The 25188-nt window shown below is 55.0% G+C and overlaps 3 protein-coding genes across 15 annotated transcripts in view; all 3 read left to right on the forward strand.

The window, feature by feature from the left end:
* Window positions 1-3127, forward strand: part of COL7A1 (collagen type VII alpha 1 chain) — a 32203-nt gene extending 29076 nt beyond the window's left edge. For 2 of the 3 annotated variants that reach the window (XM_045530306.1, XM_045530305.1), the window contains exons 110-119: window positions 7-69; window positions 173-289; window positions 469-546; window positions 644-697; window positions 791-914; window positions 1520-1552; window positions 1692-1778; window positions 1987-2079; window positions 2210-2407; window positions 2779-3127. In XM_045530306.1, the coding sequence (XP_045386262.1) occupies window positions 7-69; window positions 173-289; window positions 469-546; window positions 644-697; window positions 791-914; window positions 1520-1552; window positions 1692-1778; window positions 1987-2079; window positions 2210-2407; window positions 2779-2795 (864 nt within the window). In that variant the 3' untranslated portion in view covers window positions 2796-3127. The remainder of the gene's footprint in view (window positions 1-6; window positions 70-172; window positions 290-468; window positions 547-643; window positions 698-790; window positions 915-1519; window positions 1553-1691; window positions 1779-1986; window positions 2080-2209; window positions 2408-2778) is intronic. The other variant, XM_045530307.1, reaches the window with a different exon arrangement.
* An 88-nt stretch (window positions 3128-3215) lies between these two features.
* Window positions 3216-5420, forward strand: UCN2 (urocortin 2). Its single transcript, XM_045530308.1, has 2 exons — window positions 3216-3507; window positions 4081-5420. Exon 2 carries the CDS (start codon window positions 4093-4095, stop codon window positions 4420-4422), a length of 330 nt encoding a protein of 109 aa, XP_045386264.1. The 5' UTR covers window positions 3216-3507; window positions 4081-4092; the 3' UTR covers window positions 4423-5420.
* Window positions 5421-5909: 489 nt separating this feature from the next.
* The window catches only part of PFKFB4 (6-phosphofructo-2-kinase/fructose-2,6-biphosphatase 4), a 40243-nt gene continuing 20964 nt past the window's right edge, over window positions 5910-25188 (forward strand). For 4 of the 11 annotated variants that reach the window (XM_045530312.1, XM_045530316.1, XM_045530318.1 and 1 more), the window contains exons 1-7: window positions 9723-9890; window positions 16247-16363; window positions 16525-16621; window positions 20615-20681; window positions 23034-23108; window positions 23503-23559; window positions 24155-24276. In XM_045530312.1, coding sequence (XP_045386268.1) covers window positions 9794-9890; window positions 16247-16363; window positions 16525-16621; window positions 20615-20681; window positions 23034-23108; window positions 23503-23559; window positions 24155-24276 — 632 coding nt within the window. In that variant the 5' untranslated portion in view covers window positions 9723-9793. Of the gene's footprint in view, window positions 6028-9650; window positions 9901-10266; window positions 10369-15542; window positions 15797-16246; window positions 16364-16524; window positions 16622-20614; window positions 20682-23033; window positions 23109-23502; window positions 23560-24154; window positions 24277-25188 lie in introns of those variants that run through there. The other 7 variants (XM_045530311.1, XM_045530309.1, XM_045530310.1 and 4 more) reach the window with 7 other exon arrangements.

The raw sequence follows: 25188 nt of genomic DNA on the forward strand, positions 1-25188 counted from the left end.
TCCCAGGGTGACCGAGGCTTTGATGGGCAGCCAGGACCCAAGGGTGACCAGGGCGAGAAAGGGGAGCGGGTGAGTTGAGGCCAGGGCCATGGTGAATTGTGGGAGTGTGTTCTTTGGGAGTGAGTCCGTCTCTGGGGGCTCTGGTCACTGACCCTGTCCTATCTCTCCCCAGGGGTCTCCAGGAATGGGGGGCTTCCCAGGTCCCAGGGGCAATGATGGCTCTAGTGGTCCCCCTGGGCCCCCTGGCAGTGTTGGTCCCAAAGGCCCGGAAGGACTTCAGGGCCAGAAGGTAAGGGACCTCAACTCTGACTCCTGGGCCCTGAACCTTCCTACCCAACCCTCTGCCCTTCCAACCTCTAAACCCACTCTCCAGCCTGCCTGCTCAGCCTCTGAAGATGATCCCCAACTTGCCTGACTTCTGGCCCCCACTGCCTCTGATCTTGCTCACTCGGTCCTTGTGTCTGACAGGGCGAACGAGGTCCCCCCGGAGAGAGTGTGGTGGGGGCCCCTGGAGCCCCTGGGGCCCCGGGTGAGAGAGGGGAGCAGGTAAGTGGGGATTCCTGGGCTTAGGGTCAGAGACTGGGCTGACCTCTGGTGTCCCTGAGATCAGAGGTCACAGCCTGGTCCCATCTGTTGCACATAGGGGCGGCCAGGGCCCCCCGGTCCGCGTGGCGAGAAGGGAGAAGCTGCGCTGACAGTGAGTGTGGGCCTGGGAGGGCTGAGACCCTGCCTCCCACTCCTGGCACCCTGACCCCCTGGCCTGGTCCCCTGGCTCCATGCTGTCCTTCAGTGGTCCCTGCATTATGTGCCTTGTGTCCTTGTGATCCATGGGTTCTTCATGGTCCCTGTGGTCTTGTGGTCCCAGGAGGATGACATTCGGGGCTTTGTGCGTCAGGAGATGAGTCAGCATTGTGGTGAGTGGGGTCAGCTGGAGTCTCCCGGGTCCCACCCCTTCTCCACCCCAGACAGGGCCAGGCAGTCCCCAGAACTTACAAGGGGCAAGTGGCCGAGGAAATGGGTGGGGATGGATGGATATACAGAAGCACCCACATGAGGATGGCACTGCACCCAATGGAGGGTACACAGGCACACGTGGGTACCGTGTTCCTGGGTGCCCAGCATGGCCACATGGTCGGGGGGCATGGGAGTAAGAGCAGGGCTGGTCCCACTGGGACCGACGTGGACCCGGGTGGGGTTGTGATGACCCTGAGGGCCATCAGAGGGTGAAGCTCTGTCTCTCCCCACCTCTCTCTGTCTGCACCTGCCTTCCCTCTCCCCACGGCCGCCTGTTTCTGACTCTGCCTCTGTCTCTTGCCCTCTGTCGCCTGTTCCCAACTTCTCTCTGGTCCTCCGTTTCTTCTCTGCTTTTCTTCCTCTCTTTCTCTCTACCTCCCACCCTCTCTCTTCTCTCTCCTGGTGCCTGTGTATATCTCTACCCCCTGTGTGTGTGTCCCTGTCTCTCCATCTTTCCGTCTTTCTCTGTCTCTTGCTCTGTCATTGTCCCTCTCTGCCCCTCCAGCTTGCCAGGGCCAGTTTATCGCATCTGGATCACGTGAGTCATCATCTGCTCGCAGAACTTTCTTCACCCTAGACCCTGCCCTGCCTATCACCTGGGCCCCCTCAGGGGGGTTTGGTTGGTGTGGCTGCCCATGGTGACCCCAGAGCCCTGTGCCCCCTGCTCTTGGCTCCAGGGCCCCTCCCTAGTTATGCTGCAGACACTGCCGGCCCCCAGCTCCACCCTGTACCTGTGCTCCGGGTCTCTCATGCGGAGGAGGAAGGTGAGGACAGCTGGACCCATGGGGCATGTGTGGATGGGGCCCGACATGCACATGGGTGCTCATATATGCAGGGCACATGCCATGCACATAGGGTCTGCATGCAGGGCACATGTGTGAGCACTCATGTGCACACACGGGAGATCAGTGCTGGCCACCCCACCCTGGAGCCAGTGGCTGTGGCTCACAGCACACCCCACCCTGCCTGCAGACCAGGTGCCCCCTGAGGACGACGAGTTCTCTGAGTACTCTGAGTATTCCGTGGAGGAATACGAGGACCTTGAGGCTCCTTGGGACGGCATTGGTGAGAATGAGGGCTGGGCCCACAGGGACCCAGGTAGGAGCGGGCCCAGCTGATCCCTGCTGACCTCTCCCTGACCCACTGTCCATCTCTGATCCCACCACCCTGCTGACCTGACCCCTACTGGCCCCAGACCCCTGCTCCCTGCCACTGGATGAGGGCTCCTGTACTGCTTACACCCTGCGCTGGTACCATCGGGCCGTGCCGGGTGGCACGGAGGCCTGTCACCCCTTTGTCTATGGCGGCTGTGGAGGGAATGCCAACCGCTTCGGGACCCGTGAGGCCTGTGAGCGCCGCTGCCGGCCCCGGGTGACCCACAGCCAGGGAACAGGTATGGGCTACCCCACCCCAAGAGGGTACTGGGCACTGAGCCAGCCCAGAGCAGGTCCTGAGGGAGGAGTCCTTGGGTCAAGGTTCTAGGTCAGGGTCCTAGGGGAGAAGCTCCCTCAGTCTAGGGGGCCGGGGACCCCAGACCAAAGAACTGAATCCAGAGCCCCAGCTGTGGAGCCCCCGGTATGGTTCCCCTTCATATTCCCTCCTTTAAAGACTGGAGCATGTGTCCCCTCTCTGAGGCCAGAGCCCCCTGCCCTGCTGTGGCCTCAGCTCCCTCCCCGTGGATGCCTTTGCCTGTGTCTCTCTGTGGCCACAGGCTGGGTAAGAAGGTCACATGGCTGAAGAGAGTTTCCAACCTGCATCCTGCAGGTGCTGCCCGGAGCTGAGGCCCGGGTGATGAGCTGAAGTTCAGCGTCCCCTGGAGGAGTCGGGGTCTCGGCAGGCCCCTGCTGTCCCTCCCCTTGGTGCTAGAGGGCTGTGTGCACATGAGCGTGCGTGTGTGTGTCCGTTATTTCAGTGACTTGGTCCCATGGGCCTCGCCTTCCCCCCTGTGGACAAACCCCCATTGTGGCTCCTGCCTCCCTGGCAGATGACTCACTGTGGGGGGTGGCTGTGGGCAGTGAGCGGATGTGACTGGCATCTGACCTGCCCTTTGACCCAAGCCTGTGATGACATGGTGCTGATTCTGGGGGGCATTAAAGCTGCTGTTTTAAAAGGCTCCTGTTGTGACTGTTTGGGGAGATAGGGGTGTCAGGGAAGCAGGTTTTCCCTGGGTGGTCAGTACTATTCTGCATGGGTACAAAGTCCCTTTGCCCAGCCCTGGTCACTGTCTTGTGATCCTCTGTCCCCAACTTGTTCCCAGAAAGGAGCAGATAGGGTGGGGGCTGAGGATGTGTTCTCACTGCCCCCCGGGAGGGGATGAGTCATAAGTTGGGGGCTACCTCATGCCGGGAAACATGCCCTGCTTCCCACCGCAGGGGGCTGAGGGAGATAAATGGGCCCTGAAGTGGGGCAGAGGGTCAGACTACAGGACAGCACTGCCTGGCCCAGCCCCAGGCATCCACGGCGGCCCGACTAACCCCAAGAAAGCTGGTGGCGGTAGGACCGGGTTGTCTGGGATGGGAAGGGTCTTGGTGGTCAAGGGGACATGGGATCTGGGTTAGTGGAAGGCTCTGGGCCTGGAGGGCTCTGGGATCTCTGGCTGCTCCCCTGTCTCAACGACCCCACTCCTGCCCTTCTCTTTCCTGGGTCAGCTGCATTCTCCTGCTCAAAACCCCCACCTCTCCTTTTGAGCCCCTGTTTTCTCTGTCTCTGGGATGGTTTCTAGCTCTTTCTGTCTTTTTCTTCCAGTCTCCCTCTATTTTGCTCCACCTCCATCTCATTCATCTCCCTCCTCTCTCTCCCTCCCTCTCCTCCTCTTTCTTTCTCTCTGTCTTTTTCTCTAGCCCCCTTTCTCTGGCTGTCTTGATCTTCTCTGTCTCACTCTGGCTCTTCTCTTATCTTTGTTTCTGTTTCTATCTGTCTCTCTCCTGTCCTGGCCTCGCTAATCTCTTGGTCTCTTACTCTCAGTATCTCAGTCTCCCTCTCTGTCTCTCTGCTCTCACCTTCTGTCTCTGTCTGTGAGCCCCAGTTGACCAGAGCCCCTGCCCTGAGCCTGTTTTCTCCTCGCAGCCTGACCACACGATGACCAGGTGGGCTCTGCTGGTGCTGATGGTCCTGATGTTGGGCAGGGTCCTGGTTGTCCCAGCGACCCCTGTCCCAGCCTTCCAGCTCCTCACTCAGAACTATCCCCAGACCACTCTTTGGCCTGTGGCCTCAGAGAGCCCCTCAGCTACCACCTCAGCTACCCGGGGCCAACCCAGCCTTGGTCCCCGCCCTGGCCCATGCATCACCCTTTCACTGGACGTCCCCATCGGCCTCCTGCAGATTCTACTGGAGCAAGCTCGGGCCAGCATGGCCAGGGAGCGGGCTGCCACCAACGCCCGCATCCTGGCCCATGTTGGCCGCCGCTAAGCCCGAGGGAGGGGCCACAGTGATGGGGCCACTGGATGGAAAGACCTGGAGGACAGCAGCAGAGCTGGATGGTATTACATCTGGGCAGGGTGCGTCTGGACACTGTCACATGGGCCTGCTGCCGTGTGGTGTCATATCACATCTGAGTGCCCTACAGAGTCACAGCATGTCTGGACAGCTGGACATTGCTATGTCAGGTCACTGCCACAGGGAGTCTTGCCACACCTGTGTGCCTCACAGACTTACAGTATGTCTGGACAGCTTGGACACTACCAGATGAGGTCACTACCATTCGGAGTCTTGCTACGTCTGGGTGCCCCACAGTCACCGAGCAGCCGGATGCCACCACACGTGGTCGTCATCGTGTGACTTTCAGGAGCCTCAACAAAGGAGCCCAACACTGCATCTGAGACCAGTCCCACAGGCCTGCCCCCCCAGTGGCCACCACACAGGGAAGTGTCGGCTAAGGGTCACGTGCATGATCTGTGCTCCATGAGGCAGCACCTGCCCCAGATAGATGGGGCTGTCAGGGGCATCTCCAGGCACAAATGGCCATGCATGGGAAGTCTGTGACCACGGCAGCCTTACCCTGTGGGTGTGTGCACGCATGTGTGGCCAAGTGTGCCTCTTACACGTCTCTGAGAGCTGTGAGTGTGTGTGAGCAAGGTGTGGTGTGTGTGGGGGCTGGGAGGAGTGGGTGCTTGTGCCCCCAACCTGCACAAAGCGTGCACAACTCACAGCTGGGCACTGTCCTACCTGCACCCCTGCACACCCAGCCTCAGCGCCTGGACACACGTGGCTCAGAGGCTCCAACCCAACTCTGCCCCTTCCTCACCAAAGTGTCCTGAGCAAAGGGGTTCACCTTTCTGAGCCTCAGTTTCCTCATCGGTAAAGCAAAGCGATGCCACCAAGCTTCTTGTGAGCATTGTGTACGTGGTGTGCTTGAAGCTCTGGCATGCATGAAGCTCTGGCGTGCAGGAGGTGTTCAATAAATGTAAAGTGACTGAAGTATCGGATGGATGGGAATCACACTGTCACGTGCACCCAGGCAGTGACACATGAGGGCTGAGTCACACCTGGCTTCTCTGCCCTTGCACACATCCCTACCCCCTTAACCGACCTGGTCCCTTGGTTTGGAAGGACTAGGTTTTGCCTTATGTCCCACTCCAACTCCATCTCCGGGCTGGAGGCGGGACTGACTTTCTGGGCTGCGTGGCCAGGCTTGCCTGCAGGTGGGGCAGGCACTCTGGGCTGTGTAGACGACTCTAGCTGGAGATAAGGGCAGACAGTGGGTAGTATGGGCAGCTCTATCTGGAGAGAGAGGCAATGCTGGAGGGAGTGTGGCTGCCTGCCTGGGGTGGGGGCACGGACGTTGACCTCACAACTGTGAGCAGCCCTGGGGGGGGCGGGCCCAGGGAGCTGGAGAGGCGGGGCTGCAGGGCAAGCGCTGCTCTCTGGTCGAGCTGCAGGGTAGGCGGGCGGGCGGGGTTACCCCACTCTGGAGCTGCAGGGGTGGTGGCCCTGGCCAGTTCGGTTGCAGGATGGACAGAGACATGTTAGGAGGCAGCTCCCTGATGGACCCGGGGCCGGGGAGCAGCAGGCAGGGTAGGCGCGGGGCAGCGTGGGGAGGGTGGGAGGGCTTCAGGAAAAGACCTGGACGTAGTAAGGGGGGTGCTGGAGGGGTGTGAGAGTGTTGGGGTTCTTTCCTCCCAGGGGGTGCTCTGAGGGGTATCTGTCTGTCAGTGGCCTGGAGGAGGGGGAGCATTGTCGCCTTGCAGGGGAAAGGGGGCTGGGCCAAAGAGGAACTATAAATAGTGTCTTCCTCCAGCCCAGGGGAGGGACAGCGAGCTGGAGCTGCCCCAGGCGAGGCGCTCCTGCTCTGCCCTGCTCTTTGCTGGCTTCCAAGGGGTCATGTTCCTCCAGGTCTCTCCTCAGGGGTCATACAAGTTTGGGGCGGTCCAGAGGCTTATTTGGGAGGTTTTTCATATGATTTGGCTTCAGTCCTTAAACCAGCATTTCTAGGGTGCCTTCTGTGTGTCCTGAGCCAGGCCTGAGCTTCTCTAAACACCTACTGTGTCCTCTGTCCTGGTCATGAGCCTCTCTGAGTCCTTTCTGTGTGCCCTGGCTGGTCCTGAATCACTAAGCACCTACTGTGTGCTCTGTGCCAGGCTGGAATAAGGAAGTGGAGATCAGGGTTCCCAGGCTGCTTGGTCACATGGCTCTATACCCCCAAGCTGGAACCTCACACTCCCTGTGAGCTCCATGCCCAGGGAGAAGGTGGGGACAATCCTTCACTGGAAATGGCCAGAGGAAGCTGGAATTCCTGGGAATTCCTGAACCTCCCAGTGACAGCAGGGGTGGAGGTGGGGGAATTAAAGGGGAAGGGAGACAGCAGAGGGCAGCAGGCCCCACTACAGCCTGCCTGTCTCTGTGCACATGCCTGGGTGCAGGGCTTCTGTGTGTGCAGCTGTGTGTATGCATGTGCAGCCCGGTTGGTGTTCTGCGCGCTTTGGTGTGTGGGTCTGCATGGCATGCATTGATGTCCCTGGGTTTTTATGCTGCAAAGAGTGGTTTGGCAGTCTGCCAGGACTGGCCAGCAGATGCAGGGACTGGGAAGAGTTTGAGCATTGAGAACCGAGGATTGAGAATTTTGGCCACCCCAGGCTTCTAGCCTGGGACACTGGGAGGAGATCCAGTGGTCAGTGCAGTGGGTGCCATGGGAGCCAACCAGGGTCAGGCCAGCCAGGTTCCTGGTGGGGAGAGACTGAGCAGGACATGTTCACACATGAGTGCACACTGACATCCCAGTGCGCCTTCCATGCCTGGGACAGGATAGCGGGCTCACTTTGGGATGCCCGGAGGAGGGAAAAGCCACGAGGGCCAGTTGCTATGCTGGGCACCAAGTGATGCTGAGGGAGCAGAAAGGCAGGAGAGCATTTCGATGGAGGGAACAAGCAAGAGCCAGGAGTGGCGGTGGGGAGTGTGGTGACCGCGCAAGGCGTGGAAGGTGAGGTTTTGAAGGGCTGGCGTCGAGCTGAGTCCATGTCACACTGAGGGCTGGCTCTCTGATCCTGGGCCCTTTCCCCTTCCTGACCTGCTGTTTCCTACCTGAGAAATGGGGCCGTGGGAGGGGAGATAGAGAATATCCTCAGAACAGATGTAGACCCTGGCCTTGGGTAGCAAACCTAGGTTTCTCCTGATGTTGATCTGTGGCCTCCCCGCTGGATGTAGGGACTTGGGAGGGTATGACTGGGTCAGCTCAGGGTCAGACTTTTGGGGAAGAGTGGGAGGTACAGAGCTGCTGCATTTCGTGGAAACTGCCTCATACTGTCTGAGTGTGGGGGTGGCCTCCCACAGACAGTCCTGGCCTCCCACCCTGTCCTGACTGGCCCCTGCCCCCAGGCCTTGATTAACAACCCAGGAGGGCTGGGGAAGAAGATGGTCAGGCCTGAGGAGTCCTAGGTAGATGTTAGGGGAGGAAGCCTTTCCGATGAGTGCTGCCAGTTGGACAGAGTGTGGGCGTGTGGTGATGAGGTCTCTGGGGTCAGGGTGGCTCCAAGATGGCCTTGGCAGTGGCCTGGAGTCAGACAGGAGGGCTGGCTGTGTCAGGATCAGAATGAGTGGCTTTGGAGAAGTAGGGAACAGGTCACAAGGGGCACCCTGCTCATCAGGAGCCGCCCATGGGTGTGCTCAGGGCCACTGGCAGTGAGGCGGAGGAAGGCGGGGTGGACACTGGGGAGGGAGGATGAGGAAGGAGAAAGTAGTTGACCTTGCCTGGTGCAGGGCATTCACAAGGTAGGCACCTAGAGCTGGTTTTGGGGAAGATCCAGGTGGGCTCCCAGCATGTGAACCTTCTGAATCTTCATTTCCTGTGAAGTGGGCAAGACACCTGTGTCAGAGTCATCTTAAGGGTCCTTGCCAGGCTCTGAAGCACTGGGTTGTGACTTGGAGGATGGAACCAGGGCAGGGGTGTGACAGGGAGGGCATGGGAAGAGCGCTACACTTATGGTGTATGAGATCAGCCTTATTCTCTGTGCCCCTAGCACCTGGCTCCTGGCTGGGCACACATTGGGCAGAGAGAACTTGAAGATGCAGGGACCCTCCCAGGGGTGCTGTGGAGGACATCGATAGAGGGCAGTGTGAGCCAAGTTCAAGCAGTATTGGTGGGGACTGGGGCAGAAAGTGTAGAAAGCTTAAATAGGCAAGGCTGGAGGACAAAGGAGGCAGGAGCCTGCAGGGTCATGTGGAGGCCAAACAAGAGCGAGCCTGGGGTTCCTGAACTTCTGGATCTCTCCCTTGTCCCTTGTCCCTAGTGCATTTTCAAAGACAAGAGTGAGATAAATAAATGACAACACTAATGTGTTTTAAAACAGATTTCTGAGATTGACACATTTAATCTATATCATAATCTTGTAAGACTGATGTATGCACATCCCATTTTCCTGATGAAGAGACAGAGGCTTATTTTTTTTAATGTGTATATTCATGATTAAAAATTTAATTGGTAAAAATGAAATTCTGGAAAGAGAATTAAGATACTGCCAGGGCTTAGAGAGTCCCTAAAGTACTTGGTTACCAAGTTCCAGCATTTGCTACAGGTGGGTCAGGGTTTAGCGCGAGCTTCCCAGTAGCCAAGGCAAAGAGAGAAACATGATCGATTCTAAGATCTGTCCTGAGTCCCTGTCCATGAGATGAGGAGCTTTTCCTGTGTGGTTGAGCAGGTAGCTTCTGTAAACGTCCCAGGGCCCAGAGCAAACCGGGGCGGGGGCTGCCAGCGCAGAGCCAGGAGAGCGCAGCGAAGTTGACAGGGTGATAGGGACAGCAGGCTTAGTGGCCCCTGCTAAATCTGACCAACCTGGCCGGGCGTGCCACGCAGCCCTAGTCCCACTGCGAGCCCTCCTGGGGGCCCTGAGGTCACGCGTACCTCGGGGCGTAACCCACGCGCGCCGCGGAGGCGGGGCTGCAGAGCCCGGGGCGGGGCCCATGGGTGAGGCCTATGCAAATCAGCGCGGTCGGGCTGGGAGACGGGCGTTTGCGCATCGGAGGCGGGGCCTGCACAATCCGGGCCTTGGTCCGGGGCGGGGCCCGCACAAGCCGGGAGCTGGGCATGCGCTTCTCGATCCTGGCATGAAGACCAACACCCGCTTGGTGCAAAACGGCTCTGTACAACAGTTGGGCATGCGTGGTCGGAGGCCAGGCCTTCCCCAGTTGGGGTGGAGCCTACTTTTTCTGGGGCGGGGCCTGTGGGAAGATGGACAAGGGTGTCGCGGCATGAGCAGGGGCGGGGCCCAAGAGGCGGGACCTCGGGTGGCCCGAGGTGGCCCGGCTGCTGGGTTGGAAGCGGTGTAGTCCGACTCATCCCGGCTCCGGGATGGCGTCCCCACGGGAATTGACCCAGAACCCGCTGAAGAAGATCTGGATGCCATACAGCAATGGGCGGCCCGCTCTGCACGCGTGCCCGCGGGGTGGTGAGGCGGGGTCCGCGGGGAAGGGGGAGGGAGGTGCACCGGGTGGGTGGGTGGGTAGGGCGGCCTGGGCGGGTGTCTCTCATGGAGAGGGGGCCAGGGACAGGTGGTGAACCGGGGACAGGTGAGGCTGCTGTGACTGGTGGGGGGGGTAATGACAAGTAGGGGCTGAGACAGGTGAGGCGGCCGTGACGGCGGTGGGCCAGAGACAGGTGTGGCAGAGCAGGGGGCGGGGACAGGTGTGTGGGGGCGTCTCGGCCTGGCGGAGGCTAGGTCTGGCCACCAACGCCTCCTGGAGGATGCCGCCCCCTTTTCTCCTCTTTCCATCCCCGCTGCCCCCAGCAGGTGAGGACTCGGTGTGCACAGCTGGCCCTTCTCTCTCTCCTGGCCGGAGAACATGGGCCAGGTGGTTGGACTGGAACTGAGCTGTGTGGCCCTTGGAGAATGACTTGGCCTCTCTGAGTCCAGAACTTTCAAAGGCGTAAGCATGGGCTAGTTCTCTAACTGGAGGAAGAGCGCCCCTTGGCTTTAAAACCGAATTGTGGTAGGAACTTCAGGGAAGTGCAGATATGCTCAGGATAGAGACAATGAGACCACTGTGCCATGTGAGTCTGTGTTTGTATCCACTGGCATGTAAACATCCATGTGGTGTCATGGGCGAATGATAAAACTGCAGTGTGAAACATCTAGGAGATATACTGGAATTCCTGAAATTGCCAAGGGGCTCACTCCAACTGGTGTCCGAGGTATTTAAAACGCTTCCTTGAATTTCTGCCTGTCCTTAAATGAGTCTGCAGCTTTTTTATTACTAGGAAAAAGAAAGGTTTTAGGAAAAACTGAAACACTCTTAATGAATTTGCAACTTGGCAAGAACCTCAGAGAACATCTAGTTCAACTCATGGTGAAATGGAGATCAGGAGATTGTGCGATGTGCTGGGGTCTCCCTGTACTCCTGACCTCTGCTTATGTGTGATAAGGGAGGGGAGAGTGCTCTGTGCTTGTCATGCTTCAATGCCAACCTGAGGCCATGGCTTTGACCATGACATGAGTCCTGGGGGAAGGGTGTGTGTTCATCTCTGACCACACTGTGGGTCCTGGTAGGGGGGGGGCTGTGTTTCTGAGCAGACTGAGTTCTGGTGGGTCCTGGCTCTGACTATGATAGAGGTCCCAGTGGGGTTATAGATGTTTACGAGCCCGACTCTGAGTCCACTGTGAGTTCTGAGGGGCTATGGCCACGGCCTGGCCAGCCCTCCTTTGAGACTCTCCTGGAGGTGTGGAGGCTGATGCCCCTCCTTCCTGTGCTTTAGCCATTTGGGTAAGGTCTGTGCGGTCCTAACTAGGTGGGTGGCTGCTGTTATTACATAGAGGGGAAGGAGTGACGACCTGGACTTTGGAGGCAGAACTCAAGCCACATCCTGGCTCAGCTGCATGACTCTAGGCCTTGGGTTCCTCACATGTGGGATGAGACAGTCACTATCCCTGCTCCATGAAGTGTCTGTAAGCCTTTAATGACACTATGCCCCTGCTATAAGGGGAGCAGGTAGTTTCCTCATCACCACCATTCTTTCTTTGGTTCTCACTACATCTGGGTCAGGGATTGAAGAATCAGCTCCAAGCCAGCCACCTATTACAGGTGGGAGGGAGCCACGGCCCAGTGGGGAGGGAGCCTGCCCAGGTCTCACAGCCGCTGGGGCAGGGCCTGTGTTTCTCCAGACTCTAAGTGTGGGATGAAAATGTGGCTCTGGGGCCAGGTGTGATGGCACAGTTTGTAATCCCAGCATGCTGGATTGCTTGAGGCCAGGAGTTGGAAACTAGCCTGGGCAACATAGCAAGGTCCCATCTCTACAAAAAATAAGAAAAATTAGGCAGGTGTGGTGGTGAGAGCTGTTTACTCAGGAGGCTGAGTCAGGAGGGTCACTTGAGCCCAGGAGTTCCAGGCTGCAGTGAGCTATGATGACACCACTGCATTCTAGCCTGGGTGACAGAGCCAAACCTTGTTTCTAAATAAATAAATAACCAGCCAACAAACCTTGTGCCATTAATGTCTCAGGGTGTTCTCAGGGTGTTGAGGCAGGCTGGGCTGTGGGTCCACACCTTCCTGGAGGAGGAGGTGCCACCCCAGAGGCTAAAGATGAGACCCACAGTTTGTGGGGGTGGTCCCAGAGTTCATAGCAGAGAGTGGGTAAGCAGTGAATGAATGTGATGTTGTTGAAATGAAAGGGTTCCCCCCCCCCCAACCTCCAGTCTAGATCCACTTGCTTGTCTCACAGCAATCTAATTATTGAGACTAGGATTGCCAAGGAAAAAAGGAATTTTTAATACATCTTGCTGGGAGAAGCTGCCTCAAATCTGTCTCTCCAACTAAGGGATATCATGGGCTTTTATTTATTTATTTATTTTTTTTTTTTTTTTTGAGACAGAGTCTCACTTTGTTGCCTGGGCTAGAGTGAGTGCCGAGGCGTCAGCCTAGCTCACAGCAACCTCAAACTCCTGGGCTTAAGCGATCCTTCTGCCTCAACCTCCCGAGTAGCTGGGACTACAGGCATGCGCCACCATGCCCGGCTAATTTTTTCTATATGTATTTTCAGTTGTCCAGATAATTTTTATTTCTATTTTTAGTAGAGACAGGGTCTCGCTCAGGCTGGTCTCGAACTCCTGACCTTGAGCAATCCACCCGCCTCGGCCTCCCAGAGTGCTAGGATTACAGGCGTGAGCCACCGCGCCCGGCCTAATCATGGGCTTTTAAAGGAGGGGTCACGTGCCTTGGGGCAGGTTGCAGGTCCCTGTGTATCTCACAAGGGGCTACAAGCCTTGGTTGCAGGTTGTGCGTGATGGTGAATCTTGGTGTCAGGAAGTCTGCCCTGGGGGCTTCAAAGTCTCAACTCCTTTGTTCTGTAGAAAATCCATTATTTCTGGATTTTCTGGGTGTGATGGCTCATGCCTACAATCCCTGCACTTTGGGGGCCCAGGTGGGAGGATCACTTGAGGCCAAGAGTTCAAGTCCATAATTTCTGGGAAACAACTCAAAGGGTCAAGTAGTTAGTTAAGGGAGAGGGTTATTAAAAACACATAGGGGTTCATGGAGCCAGTTACCATGGAGCCCACTTGTGCAGCACTCCAGCTCCCAGTGCCTGCATTCATGTAGCATTTTCTCCTTTGCACAGTGACTTGTGACTAGGTTGATGACTGCAAGGAGAGTAAGGACCTTGGGGGCAGGTGGGAATTGGTTTGATCACAGAGCTTTGTGGGGAGGAGGAAGCAGTGCCCATTGCTGGTCTGTGTTGTGTACTGGCTTTTCCCTGGGGTCTGGTCCCCAGCTCCTCAGGGAACATGGGGGCTGGCTGATTGAGGGGTATCTTGTGCCTCCTCTACTCCCACTCTCCATTAGCAATTCTTCCCCCACTTGATAAAATTTAGAGCCACACCTAAGGGCCTGGACACTCTTACCCTCCCCATCATTGGCCCCTCAGCTCAGAACTGGAGGAGCTCTGTGGGCAGGTGGGGCAGGGGATGAGGAGGGGATTCAGGGAGTATGGCATAAAGCACAGTGTTTGATGGTTTTTCTCAGCTAAATGGTGGCAAAATGGCAAGATTCTTCCTGAGTGAGGAGATGCCTGGTGCGTGCACAGGACAGCAGGAGAGACTCCTTTCTGTCCCCTCTGCACAGGGCTACTATGCCTTGCTGCATTGTCTTACAGAGCTCTTCCTTCCCCAGCCTGACCCAAGGAGGTGGGAGCAGGTGCCATTCAGGAATCAGTTTTGGAACCCACCCCGGAGACTTGTGTCTGCTCCTTCGGTGGAAGTGCCAGCAAGTGGGCACTGTCCATTGCCAGGCATGTCTCGGGCCTCTTGGCTCCTAGGACTCTTGGGGCCTTCAGCAGATTTACAAGAAAGGAACAAGGGAGGGAAGTTGGGCTGACATGTCTTCAGATTTCCTTCCACACTTGCTCAATGTTATGAGCAGCGTATTCTGCTGTCTGTGGGTCCTTGTGGGCTCTGAGCTGCAGTTCTGCTGCACATCCCAGCCACTCGGTCCACACACTTTGTTTCAAGGCCTGGAGCATGTCCCCTCCTTGCCGCGCCTTGGTTTGCAATTTCTCTGTTGCTGGGATTTCCCAGTGTTTTGCTGTAGTAAGCAGAGCTGTTGTGAATATACTTGAACTTTGGTTTTCTTTTGGGTCATTTCCTTGGGAGCTTATCTTAAGGAGCAGAGGCGATAGGTAATTTATTGCCTTGTTTGTGCCTAGGCTAAATTTGCTGCCCTGCCTGCCCACCTTGAACTGCACATATGGGGTGGTGGGGAGGGGGATGTTTTCATCAGACGCTGTGGGAGGAGGTCAGGGCCATCTCTGGGGACATGATGTGAAGAGGATATACAGAACCCCAATCCTGAGGTCATGGGGGTGCCCCCGAAGGAGCAGTGGGAGGGAAGGGGTGGCCTTATCAGCGGAAGCAGAGTGGATGCAGGTTTTCCCCCAATTAGTAGCAGATGCGTTGCCCTTGGGTTGCTAGAGAGTCAGCTAGGAATTGTGCAAACTGGGCACTGGCCCTGAGGTTGCAAGTTCTTGCCAAACTTGTTTTCCTCTTACCTTGGTCAATGCTGAGGTTTTTCTGTAAGTTTCTTCACTCTCACTCACTGTCAGCCTGTGTTTCGTGGGGTCCCCCTCCTTCTCAACCCCGACGCTTACAATTTGGGTCACATTTATACAAGGGCCATGCACAAGAGTGATGAAGCCCCCACTAGCAAGCAGGGCCCTTCTCTGCAGGGCCTGCCTGGGGCCAGGCTTTTGCCTCCATGCCTTACGTCCCAAGGGCAGTCGGTGCTGAGGTACACCTGTGTCCTTAGCTTGGTGTGCTGCCAGGGCAGGGCAGAGGACACAGCTTCCCTACACGCTCAGGCTTTTGCACGGAGGCGGGGCTAGACCTCCCTGAGGGATTATCGTCTATCTCTGAGTTGTGTCCGAGTGTCAGAGTCAAGATAGGAACTCAGGCCTGTCTGACTCCTGCCCCCCTTATCCCCCCTCCCCCCCTCCCACAGGGGTTCCCCTGGGGCCTCTGTGCTCTGAGGGAGACAACTTGGGGCAGGAGCAGTCTGTCCAGGTTAAGGTACTTGCCGAGCCAAGTGGGCAGAGGAGGGGCAGTGACAGGTCCCCACATCTGTCCATCTGCCTGTCTGCTATGGTTTTACCTGCCCTAGGTCCTAAGGATGATGAAAGGGAAGCTTCCTGAGGCTTCTGAGGTGAAGCCGCATTTGACCACATTGACGGCTGATCTGGGAGCCATGTGTGGTGGCACACGCCTGTAGTCCCAATGACTTGCAAGGCGGCAGGATCGCTTGAGCCCAGTTTGAAGCTGCAGCGAGCTATGATCACAGGACTGCACTCCAGCCTGAGTGACAGAGTGAGACACTGTCTCTTTAAGAAACAAAACAAACAAAAAACTGATCTGGGTTACATGAAGCTGGCAGGTGTGCTACCCTGGTATCTGTCCTGGCCAGCCAGGGGTGTAGGGCTGTACTCAGACCCTTCCCCACCTGTAACCTCAGCAACTTCTCAGGTTGGCACGCTGATGTGGTGGGACGTGGCTGGTGGTGGGCATCAGTCTGGGTTTCTGGTCTCAGCCCCCTGCGGTCCTTACCCTGGGAGGCTTCTACGTGCCCTCTCCCTGCTCCTGCCCATAATTCCTCAGCAGCAGCTCTGCCAGGCCTCAGGCCCCTGAGCGGCTCAGATGCCTCAGGGCTGCTTCTGCTCCAAGTGAGCATCTGGAGAGAGCAGACTCGAGAGTGAGGTGACCAGGACTGAGGGTGAGGGCATACAGGTGGGCACAGAGATGCCATGGAGAAAGGACTCATTGCGGAAGCAGCTTTGAAGCTGGGCTTTGTATGATGGAAAGAAGTTCACCGCAGGGAGGTATGCAGTGGGCTGTGTGTGCTGGGAGTGCTGAATGATTATTGGGGTGGGGGGAGATGTGAGAACATTAGGGTGTGGCTCTCTGGGTGGCAGAGGCTGGGTCTTGGCTCTGTCCTTCTTGCGTTGGGAACTCCCTAGTACTCCGGCATGGCCGGCTGGGCTTTACATCTGGTGGTGTACATCAGGATGAGAAGGGTTGGCCAGATCCCAGTGCATCTGCCAGAGCCCCAGATTGACCTGGGGAAGGGGGACATGCCAATGGTGGCTTGAGACCAGGTTCTGGGTGCACTCATAGAGCTGTCTGATGCCAGGATGACAGGAAAGTACATCTGGTGCCAGGTGGGTGTACCCTCCTGTGCCCTGAGGCTGAGAGACTGCAGGCAGAGAGGGACGGACCCACTGGGAGGGGTCCTGGCCCCTGTCTGACGCTGTGTGCTGCTTGTCTTTCAGTTTGCATGACCAACTGCCCCACGCTCATTGTCATGGTGGGCCTGCCTGCCAGGGGCAAGACCTACATATCTAAGAAGCTGACTCGATACCTCAACTGGATTGGTGTACCCACTCGGGGTGAGGCTTGGCCTAGCTATCCAAGGGGACGTTGGGCCTTTGTGGGGGAGGGGGAGGAGAAGAGAGAAGGCTGGACAGTGGGCAGGGCCTGGGGGTGGGTCAGGGTCAGGAGTTGTGGGGGTTGCCATTGCTGTGAAAGCCGAGCCTCTCCTTCCCCCCAGAATTCAACGTTGGCCAGTATCGCCGGGACATGGTCAAGACGTACAGATCATTTGAGTTTTTCCTCCCAGACAACGAAGAGGGCCTGAAAATAAGGAAGTATGTTGGCTTAGGGGTGAGGGTAGGGGTACACCGCTGTTGGGAAGGCTAACAAGTGACTGCCTATTTACTGAGAAGCCCCTGGAGCCTAGTTGCTGGTGAACGGCTGAGCCCTGGCCTTGCTTCCCCGAAGGCTGTGACAGGGCTGGTCTCTTGACCTCTCAGGATGTGGCGGCATTGGGATGTGATGGCTTTGGGGATGAGAGGAGAGGGTGTGTAGCCTCCTCTTGGCTAGCCTGTCCCTGCCCTGGTGTTAAGGAGCCCGTGGTAAGGACATCCTTGGGAGGGGAGGGTAGAGCTTCAGAAAGTGAAAGCGGCTCACCAGGGCCGGTCAGGCTGTGTGTGGAGGTCATGCTTGGTCACCCAGGCGCTCCATGGGACTGCGGGTGTGGAGGGGAGCCTGAGTGGGTGCAGGGACGCAGGCCTCAGGCATGGGGGGCTTTCCTCCCTTGCACCAGGATGAGCCCCCTCCTGTGCATCTGGAGCACGTTTGCCATGTGCTTGGCGTGTTCCTGGTGTGTGTGGAACAGGCCTTGGCTTTGCTTTGAGGTGGCCTAGATGCTGCTGGGTGAGTAGTTCACACTCCTGCTGTTATTCATGAGATGGAAATTTACATATGGTAACTGACCCCCCCAACCCCCATAGGGTTCAGTGGGGGGGACTGAGTACCAGCTGGGGGATCAAGAAGCCCCTTGTCAGCCCAGGGTGGCAGAGACTTGCTCTTAGCCCAGCCATCAGGGTAGGGCAGTGACCCAAGGTTGGCCCAGCTCTAGTGATGTCCCCAAATCAAGCCCAGCCCTGGGCCATAGGCCACTGAGGTCTGGACACTAGGCTATCTGTTCCTTCTCTGGCCACCAGGGGACAGAAGCTCCCCACTGTGGGCCTGGAGCTTCAAACTAGAGACTGCTTTCGTTCTCCCGTCATTGGGGCTGGGCCAGGCTGCAGCACTGAGAAGGGAAAGGGAGTCTGACATTCAGGTTTCTGTGGCCACACTGTGGGTAAAGCTCAAGGCTGGACCCTCTGGTGGTATCAAGCCAGACAAAAAGGAAAGGACTAATATTTGAACCTACTGTGTACTGGGTGCTTGATACCTGTTGTCCCACACACCCTCCTTTTACAGGTGAGGAAACTCAGGCTCAGAGAAGCCAAGAAGTAACAAGTTACTTCACAGAGCCCGGGCCTGAATCTAAGCCCCTCTACCACCAAACACTGCCCATCATTCCAATATTATTCAGTACAGAGGTCAAGGAACGTATCATATGCAAATCTTAAAACAACCCCAAGCTGTAGGCACTGATAGATGAGCTCATTTGATCTTCCCTACAGCTTTCGCAGTAGGTGATGGTGCCTTCCTTTCTCAGATGCTGAGACTGAAGTCAGAAAGTGATGGTGTTGTCAGGGGGCCCTCAAGGTTTGAATTTGAAGCCAGGCCTGTCTGAATCTGTAGTGTTTGTAGGAAGAGTAAGGGAGCTGGCATTCCCAGAGTCTACTAGCCATTCCACTCAGGCTGCCCATCAAAGGTAGGGATGTTGGGGTTAATTCAAATGGGGAGACCTAGACTCGGAGAGGGTGGGAACTAGTCCAAGGTCACCCTGCAATAGAAGCTGGGGGCAGGTTCACGTGCTGCTTTTCTGCAGGCATACCTGTGACCGTTCCTAGAAACCCTTCCTCTTGTATCCAAAGCCTGGGTCTGGCCACTGGGCCACAGGGCTATTCCCATTAACCAGCCCCAAATTTCCCATAAGTAATTGGCAAAATTAAGGGACCGGAGTTTTTAAAATGGAAAACCTGGGAAGAGAGGGCTGTATTTCCCAGAGGTCTAGTTATTCACACATCGTTGAGGTCCCTAGAGTGACACGGTGTTGAGGTCCATCTCTGACACTGGACCCAGTAGAAGGTCTAGAAAAGCGCATGCACAGTCATATGTGCACATAAAAGGGCACATGTACACATATGTTATTGGGCACACTCATACTCCTGCATGCAATCCCATACCACATACAAGCCCCCTAACACACACATGTGGGCACATACGTGCCCGTGAATACCTCATAGGTACACATCTGGACACAGACATACACCCCATATGTAAACAAGGGTGCATACATACACGTACACACCCCCCTGCGCACAGTCACCCTGTATGTGAGGGTGTGTGCACACGTGTGGGCACCCACATGTATAGACGTGAGCCACCGGGCGGGCCCAAACCCACATGTATAAATACTTGGGCTCACCCATATTGGTAGTCACACACAGCCACACACCACACACAGGGCAAGTATACACAGGCGCCCATGTGCTGTACATGCCTATCCATGTGTCAGGGGTCCCCAGGACCACCTTCAGGTTCAGCGAATTACAAACTGACGCACAGGACTCACATATAGCGGGACTCGTGGCTAAGATTTATTACAGCAAAATGATACAAAGCAAAATCATCAAAATCTCTCCAGAAAATGAGCCTGGGGTAAAGTCCAGAGGAAGCTGGGATTGAACACCCAGAATTCCTCTCCCAGGGAGTCACGCAGGATGCACTTAATTCCTCTAGGAGTGAATTGTGACAACACATGTGAAGTGTTGTCTGCCAGGGAAGTTCATCGGAGACTCAATTACCAACGATGTTACTGGGGGCTGGTCCCATAGGCACCCAGTGCCTAGCACGTACCAAACTTCCAGACCCCCAAAAGGAAAGCAGGTATTCATCATAAACCATACTGTTTGTATAAACAGTCTGGACACAGTGAGCTGCTCTTACTACTTAGGGAAAGTTTTATATCAGTATGGGGAACTGTCTACCATTCAAGTTCCCGGACCCTAGCCAAGGACCAACCTTGCAAGCAGGCCTTTTGAGGGGTAGCATTCTCAGGCCTGCTGTGTTAACTCTTCCATACACATGCAGTCACCCACCACACATGAGGGTGGGTGCACACATGCATACCGCATAGGCACATGGTCAGCACATATACACTTGTGGTCCCCCTGTATGTACACCTGGGTCTGTGCACACATACACACCAAGCATGCTCATGTGTGCTCACAGTCACATACCACATGAAGGCATGTGGGCACAAACATGCATATCTTGTGTTTGTGTGGACACACAAAAAACGTATACACATGAATGCATGCACACACGTCCCATGTTCTCACATGTGGCACATTCCTTTATACCTGTGCTCATTCAATCATATACCACACATGAAGACTTGGGCACACTATGTGCATCCATAGCTGCACTCCCATATGGGCCCAGGAAATACACTTGCACACTCACAGATTTACATGTATGCATATGGGCACAGCATACGCACACATACCTGCCCATACATGTGGATGCATGCATATGTGCACATATGACACTCACACACACATGTACACACAGGCTCCCAAGCTATTCCCTCAGCATCTTCACTGGGCCCTGAGATCCCCCAACATGGTGGAGTTGTGGCCAGAGCAGCCCACAAAAGAGATCTGAGCCCAGAACATGGGGATCTAAATGCAGGTGGTAAGAAATGGCCCCAGTTGCAGTAGCCCATGCCTGCAGTCCCAGCATTTTGGGAGGCCAAGGCAGGGGGATTGCTTAAGGCCCGGAGTTTGAGACCAGCCTGGGCAACATAGTGAGACTCCCATCTCTAAAAAAAAAAATTAGCTCAGCATCATGGCCTGAGCCTGCAGTCCCAGCTACTGAGGAGACTGAGGCAGGAGGATTGTTTGAGCCTAGGAGTTTGAGGTTGCAGTGAGCTATGATGACATCACTACGCTCTAGCCTGGGCAACAGAGTATGGCCTTGTCTCAAAAAAAAAGAAAAAAGGAAAGAAATGGCCCCAGCAATGTCTTCCACCTTATAGGAACACAGTTAGCCAAAGACTGAAACTTATTCCAAGGAAAGAGAAGAGAAACCTTAAAGAGAGAGAAGGGGATCGAGGGCCTGTCCCTTCTCGGACAGCTGGGGTTGGATGCTGGGCTGACCCTGTATTTTTTCTTCTGAAGACAGTGTGCCCTGGCAGCCCTCTGTGATGTCCGGCGGTTCCTTAGTGAGGAAGGGGGACATGTGGCGGTAAGTATGACACCCTGGTGACAGCTGGGAATGACACATGGGAGCCTACTCACATCTGTGCCTTTGCTCATCAAGCATCTGTAGGGGAAGGCAGGGTGTGTGAGCCCTGGCTGCCCCTGGGTGCTGACCTCTGGGAGGAAGTCTGCGGCAGCTGAGCCGGAGAAAGCAAGAGGCTGGGTCTGGGCCAGGAGTTTCCCTCTGGATGTGTGGCTGCATTTGGCCCTACAGGACTTCCCTCTGAATACTTATAACTGTTGGCCACCCCAGAAGTTACCAGTATCATGTTACCCAAGTCTTTAGTAAATGTGATTTTCCTGGTGTAGGGAGAGTCCTGCCCAGCATGTACTAGCTGTTGTAGGAACCAGCTGAATCCTGGGAATTCCACCTGTGTGTTGGCCCCTCCAGTCATGGGACAGGGCTGAGATGGAGTGTCTTTGGGGAAGGGCCTACCCTAAGCCTATGTAGTCAAACATGGGAGCTGTTTGTTACCTTCCTTTTTCCTTCTAGAGCTCTCTGCCCCCCAGCTCCAATCTGGATTAGTTGCCTGTGGCACAGCTGTCACCCTGGGACTTTCTTTCTCCTGGGCTGAATGTCCTACTCCTGGATCCCACCCATGTTTTCCTCTCCTTGGTTTACTGACTTGTTTTGTTGAAGCACATCCTATAGTAGCTTTCTGAGAAAGGTGCTTGGAAAGTAAATTGTGTGAGGCCTTGCATGTCTGAAATGTCTTTTTCTAATCCTTGCATTTGATGGTTTAATATTGAATTCTATACTCAATTTAGAGTATACTGTATACTCAATGGGAAGGACTTTTCCCTTAGAATTTCTATGACAATATTGCTCTGTTGTCTTGTGGCTTCCAGCATGGCTGTGGAGAAGTCTGATATTATACTGACTTGATGATCTTCCTAAAAGTTTCATTTCTTGGAGGGAGCTAGGGGCTTCTCATGCCCTTTCCTCTTGGGAGGCCTTTAGGGTCTTCAGGGTCCTTTCTTTTCCACCATGTTGGGTCTTAGGGGGCCCTTTCCATCAGAAAACACTTGTCCTTCAATTCAGGGAAATCATCATGTTTTATTTCTTTGATAAACCCCCTCTACCACTTTCTGGCAAGCTATTCCCTCCCCTATTCCCATTTTGTGAGCTGTTTTTCTAGAACTCCTAGTGGATGCATGCTTGGCTTGATCCCTAATTTTACCTTTTTTCCATTATTTTCTCTTTGTCTTTTTTTGTTTCAAAGGAGCCTTCCTCAGCATTATCTTACAAATTTGGTTGAATTTTAAAAGAAATTTCTACAATCACATTTTGAATTTCTTGTTCTCTGAGTGTTCCAATTTCTTAGAACTCTGCCCTTGTTTCATGGTTACTATATCCTTTTGTATTTCTCTTTGGATGATTTTGTAAGTTTTTTGGATATTTTTTTCTGTTCCCTGCCCTGTCTTCATTTTCACCAAGTTTCTTCTTTTCTGTTTGATTGATTTAGATTCTGTTTTCTCATTAGAGGTTTTGCTAGAGTGTCTAGTAAGCCCTAGTTGGATGCCCTTTTTTAAAAAGTGATGCTGTAAAAGCTGCTTGGACGTGATGGTGGGTGCTGGTGGGTGGGCTACAGCGGAGGGTTCTTGGACAGGGCCAGGCCCCAGGCACTTCTGAGGAGCCCCAGGTGGGTCAGTGCTTTGCCGGCTGGGGTTCGGGAGGGGGCCTGGGGCTCCAGCTGCTCTTTGTCAGACCTCCAGCCAGTCTTCCCATTTCTTCCCTACCCTTGTCCCTTTTTAAAGAGTTGCCTGTGCCCCATTCCCGAGCACCCCAGTCCCATGCAAGTGGTTGGCGAGCACTTATGTTTGGTTTTCTCCATTTGTCTGAGTCGGTCACTATGTGTCTCTCTTACAAAATTCTGTTGGCATCTCCATCTCCTGTTCTCTCTTCACTTGTTCTTGTTAACCTCTGTTCCTATTTTGCTGGGGTCTCAGGATGGAGCAGAAATAAACATAGGTTCAGTTCATCCGGTTTAACTGGTCTAACTGGAATTCTTGTTGGTCAAACACAAACTGAGCACCTGCTGTGTGCAGAGCTGTGCTAAGTACATTCTTCTGTGCCAAGAATGTCTGCTCCCTGCTGGGAGCACAGGCACCCACTCCTTCCAGCTTCCTGGGGCATCCTCCCTGAGGAAGAGGAGGACCATCCTGGCCCTTGCAAGTTTGAAGGAGACTGGCCAGGCAGGTGGCCCTGCTGGGCCTGCTGTCCTGCAGCTGGTCCTGGCAAGAAATCCAGTCCTCAGAGATGCCTGTGTTGCAGCCCTTGGGTGGCCTCCTACCTTCTCCAAGGCTAGAGGCTGAGTTAACCCCAGTTTGGTCCTAGGTTTTTGATGCAACGAATACCACCCGAGAACGGAGAGCGACCATCTTTAATTTTGGGGAACAGAACGGCTACAAGGTGAGGCCTCCTTGGCTCCTGCCCTTGGTGGGGCTGTGGCATGTCCTGGCCCTCTGGGGCTCCTTTCACAGCCTCCTGATGCATGCAGGGCATCAGGCTGGCATGATTCCTGGTGTAACTTGGGATGAGAGGGGCTGTTCTCTTTTCTCCACCTGGAATTTTCTTTCCAGGGGAAAGAGGTCTTGGTGGGAGGGTCCAGGACAGGGTGGCACCTGCTTTAGCTCCATGCTGCTTGGCCCTGCCCCTACCCCCCAGAAGAAAGGCCTTGGGGCCCAGCTGCTGGTCAGCATGGCCTTTAGTGGGGTGGAGAGAGCTCCCTGGAGCAAGGCCCAGGGCCTAAACGTGCTTGCGATTCCTTCTCTGCTGCCCACCCTGGCTCCTGGCCCTGCTGCAGACCTTTTTTGTCGAGTCCATCTGTGTGGATCCTGAGGTAATAGCTGCCAACATCGTGGTGAGTGGTGCATCTGACCTTGTGAGGGACAGTAATAAAACAGAAGGTCGCATGTGACAGTCCCTTTCCAGGTTTTGGCTGAGCTTAATTTGATCTTGAACCTTGCAGGGTAGGGAGGCAGCGTAGCCTCAGAGGCCGGGGCTGTGTGGCTGGTGGGCACCCTTTCCTGCTCCCTTCTTGCCTTCCCTCTTCTCTCCTCCTCTCGCCTCCTAATTTCTGTTCAGGGAGGGAGCAACTTCAGCGGGGTGGGGTGTTTACATTTGAGAGAAAGAGAGACCAGTCCTCCAGTCCACCCCAGTTTATCTAAGGAATGACCATCTGTGTTTGGGGAGATAGTTTAGGGTGGGGAAAGGCTTCCAGGCCTCCTGCCATACCACAAAAATGATCTCAGGGCACAGTAATACTTTGTCCACACGGCACCGGTGCGAGGACGCAGACCCGGGAGCTGCTGCACCCTTCCTAATGAGGGCCAGCCCCTGGGGTGGCTTCCAGCCTCAGGCACTGCCCCCAGCCCCTGCCCAGTGGTCCCCTTGGCCTCTCACCCTGCCTGGCTTCCAGCTCTCATGTATCCTTGCTCTGTGCCTGGCTCCGGCAGCAAGTGAAACTGGGCAGCCCTGACTATGTGAACCGAGACAGTGACGAGGCCACGGAGGATTTCATGAGGCGCATCGAGTGCTATGAGAACTCATATGAGTCGCTAGATGAGGACCTGGACAGGTGAGTGAGGAGAGCGCCGTGTCCTGCAGCTATGATGGGGGGTGCACTTGGCCACCTCCTTGTGGCTCCCCCTTGTGGTGTCTGGGGGACCATGCCAAAAGGTAGAGATGGTCTGACCTTTTTGTTTCTTTCCTCGTGGCAGAAATAATTGGCCAGAGGTGACTTGCAGAACACCAGTTACCTCATCCGCAGCTCTGTGAGTCAGGATTTTATACTGTTCCATCATAAAATCAAGCCAAATTTCTATGAAAAGGATCTTCCCACAAGGCATTTATAAACATCACATGCTCTTCTTCAATGTGTGGTCTGTGTTTTAGGAAGTGGGGAAGGGCTCCCGGTCCCTGAGTGGGAACAGCTGGCAGAAACAGTGCTTGGTAGCTCTGCCACCTCCCTCTGGAATGGCAGATCCAGCAGGAGTGTCGGGTGGGGAGGGGTCTTTATGCCCATAAGAGGCATTTAGCTGAGGGTCTTACAGCAGGGGTCAGCAAGCTTTGTAAAGGATCAGATAGTAAGTATTTTATTTAGGCTTTTTGGGGTATACAGTCTTCCATTGCAGGTACTCAACTGCCATTATAGTGCAAATGAAACAGGAGATAATATGTAAATACATGAACATGGCTGTGTTCCAATGAATTTATCTAAAAAAATTTTTTTTGTTTTAAGAGACATGGATCTACTCTGCCACCCAGGCTGGAGTGCAGTGACATGATCATAGCTCTTCACAGCCTTGAAATCCGGGGCTCAAGCAATCCTCCTGCATCAGCCTCCCGAGCAGCTGGGATTACAGGTGTGCACCATCACACCTGGCTAATTTTTTTTTCTTTTGAGACAGTGTCTTGCTCTATTGCCCTGGCTAGAGTGCAGTGGTATGATCATAGCTCACTGCAACCTCAAACTCCTGGGCTCAAGTGA

Source organism: Lemur catta, chromosome 18, assembly GCF_020740605.2.
Source record: "Lemur catta isolate mLemCat1 chromosome 18, mLemCat1.pri, whole genome shotgun sequence".
In the NCBI taxonomy this organism is placed as follows: Eukaryota; Metazoa; Chordata; class Mammalia; order Primates; family Lemuridae; genus Lemur; species Lemur catta.

Coding starts and splice junctions, on each gene's coding strand:
- UCN2 (XM_045530308.1), top strand. CDS start 4,093: ATGACCAGGTGGGCTCTGCTGGTGCTGATGGTCCTGATGTTGGGCAGG.